This window comes from Oncorhynchus keta, unplaced genomic scaffold, assembly GCF_023373465.1.
Source record: "Oncorhynchus keta strain PuntledgeMale-10-30-2019 unplaced genomic scaffold, Oket_V2 Un_contig_4633_pilon_pilon, whole genome shotgun sequence".
In the NCBI taxonomy this organism is placed as follows: Eukaryota; Metazoa; Chordata; class Actinopteri; order Salmoniformes; family Salmonidae; genus Oncorhynchus; species Oncorhynchus keta.
The window spans coordinates 122,501-124,728 of NW_026287880.1; the positions used below are offsets into that span (position 1 = coordinate 122,501).

Here is a 2,228-nt window from a genome sequence, read left to right on the forward strand (position 1 = left end):
GGGGTCAGGGTCAGGGTTGGAGACCAGGGGTCAGTGTCAGGGTTGGAGACCAGGGGTCAGGGTTAGGGTTAGAGACCAGGGGTCAGGGTTAGGGTTGGAGACCAGGGGTCAGGGTTAGGGTTAGAGACCAGGGGTCAGGGTTAGGGTTGGAGACCAGGGGTCAGGGTTAGGGTTGGAGACCAGGGGTCAGGGTCAGGGTTGGAGACCAGGGGTCAGGGTTAGGGTTGGAGACCAGGGGTCAGGGTCAGGGTTGGAGACCAGGGGTCAGGGTTAGGGTTGGAGACCAGGGGTCAGGGTCAGGGTTAGGGTTGGAGACCAGGGGTCAGGGTTAGGGTTGGAGACCAGGGGTCAGGGTTGGAGACCACGGGTCAGGGTTGGAGACCAGGGGTCAGGGTCAGGGTTGGAGACCAGGGGTCAGGGTCAGGGTTGGAGACCAGGGGTCAGGGTTGGAGACCAGGGGTCAGGGTTAGGGTTGGAGACCAGGGGTCAGGGTTAGGGTTGGAGACCAGGGGTCAGGGTCAGGGTTGGAGACCAGGGGTCAGGGTTAGGGTTGGAGACCAGGGGTCAGGGTCAGGGTTGGAGACCAGGGGTCAGGGTCAGGGTTGGAGACCAGGGGTCAGGGTTAGGGTTTGAGACCAGGGGTCAGGGTCAGGGTTGGAGACCAGGGGTCAGGGTCAGGGTTGGAGACCAGGGGTCAGGGTTAGGGTTGGAGACCAGGGGTCAGGGTTAGGGTTGGAGACCAGGGGTCAGGGTCAGGGTTGGAGACCAGGGGTCAGGGTTAGGGTTGGAGACCAGGGGTCAGGGTTAGGGTTGGAGACCAGGGGTCAGGGTTAGGGTTGGAGACCAGGGGTCAGGGTACTCACAGTGAAGAACCCCAGCACTGTAACGTTGTGAAAGCTGATGTGTTCTGAAGCGGCATCAGTCGTCTCTAACACCACGGCACTAGGACCTGACCGCCTCTTCAACCACTGGACAATACCCTGCACTGTCCTCTTCCCTAAAACACACACAGTTTGATGGTTAGGTTTAGGGTCAGTAGGGTTTGAGGTCAGGGGCTAGAGGTTATTACCAGTGAAGTCGATGGGGTTGCTTCTGTCTCCGTCGGTGAACAGTTTAATGGTCAGGTTTAGGGTCAGTAGGGTTTGAGGTCAGGGGCTAGAGGTTATTACCAGTGAAGTTGATGGGGTTGCTTCTGTCTCCGTCGGTGAACAGTTTGATGGTTAGGTTTAGGGTCAGTAGGGTTTGAGGTCAGGGGCTAGAGGTTATTACCAGTGAAGTCGATGGGGTTGCTTCTGTCTCCGTCGGTGAACAGTTTGATGGTTAGGTTTAGGGTCAGTAGGGTTTGAGGTCAGGGGCTAGAGGTTATTACCAGTGAAGTCGATGGGGTTGCTTCTGTCTCCGTCGGTGAACAGTTTGATGGTCAGGTTTAGGGTCAGTAGGGTTTGAGGTCAGGGGCTAGAGGTTATTACCAGTGAAGTCGATGGGGTTGCTTCTGTCTCCGTCGGTGAACAGTTTGATGGTTAGGTTTAGGGTCAGTAGGGTTTGAGGTCAGGGGCTAGAGGTTATTACCAGTGAAGTCGATGGGGTTGCTTCTGTCTCCGTCGGTGAACAGTTTGATGGTTGGGAAACTTCCGACATCAAACTCTTCCGCCAGCTCCTTCTCCTCTGCAGCATCCACTTTAGCCAGACGGTATCCCTCGCTCTCTCCCTTCAACACCCCCGCTGACTCCACATACACCGGCTCCAACTGACGGCAGTGACCACACCACGGAGCATCTACACACACACACACACACACACACACACACACACACACACACACACACACACACACACACACACACACACACACACACACACACACACACACACACACACACACACACATATGGCAAACACACACAATATGGCAAATTAATGATAAAATGCAAATATACCAGATCAGATCCAGAGTCAGTTGAGGCTAAACTGGTAACCATGGTAACTCCTCATAACCTTAACCTCAGGTAGAGATAGCCCTGGTAGCCATGGTAACTCCTCCTAACCTTAACCTCAGGTATAGGTAGCCCTGGTAACTCCTCCTAACCTTAACCTCAGGTAGAGATAGCCCTGGTAACTCCTCCTAACCTTAACCTCAGGTAGAGGTAACCATGGTAACTCCTCATAACCTTAACCTCAGGTAGAGATAGCCCTGGTAACCATGGTAACTCCTCCTAACCTTAACCTCA

The 2,228-nt window shown here is 54.6% G+C and overlaps 1 protein-coding gene across 1 annotated transcript in view; it reads right to left on the bottom strand.

Annotated features, from left to right (window-relative positions):
• The window catches only part of LOC127924844 (protein disulfide-isomerase A2-like), a 16,966-nt gene extending 14,987 nt beyond the window's left edge, over nt 1-1,979 (bottom strand). Inside the window, exons 1-3 of the mRNA XM_052509458.1 lie at nt 1,970-1,979; nt 1,570-1,776; nt 864-997 (exon numbers count right to left, since the gene is read on the bottom strand). Of these exons, the coding sequence (XP_052365418.1) occupies nt 864-997; nt 1,570-1,776; nt 1,970-1,979 (351 nt within the window). The remainder of the gene's footprint in view (nt 1-863; nt 998-1,569; nt 1,777-1,969) is intronic.
• Between the last annotated feature and the right edge of the window lie 249 nt (nt 1,980-2,228).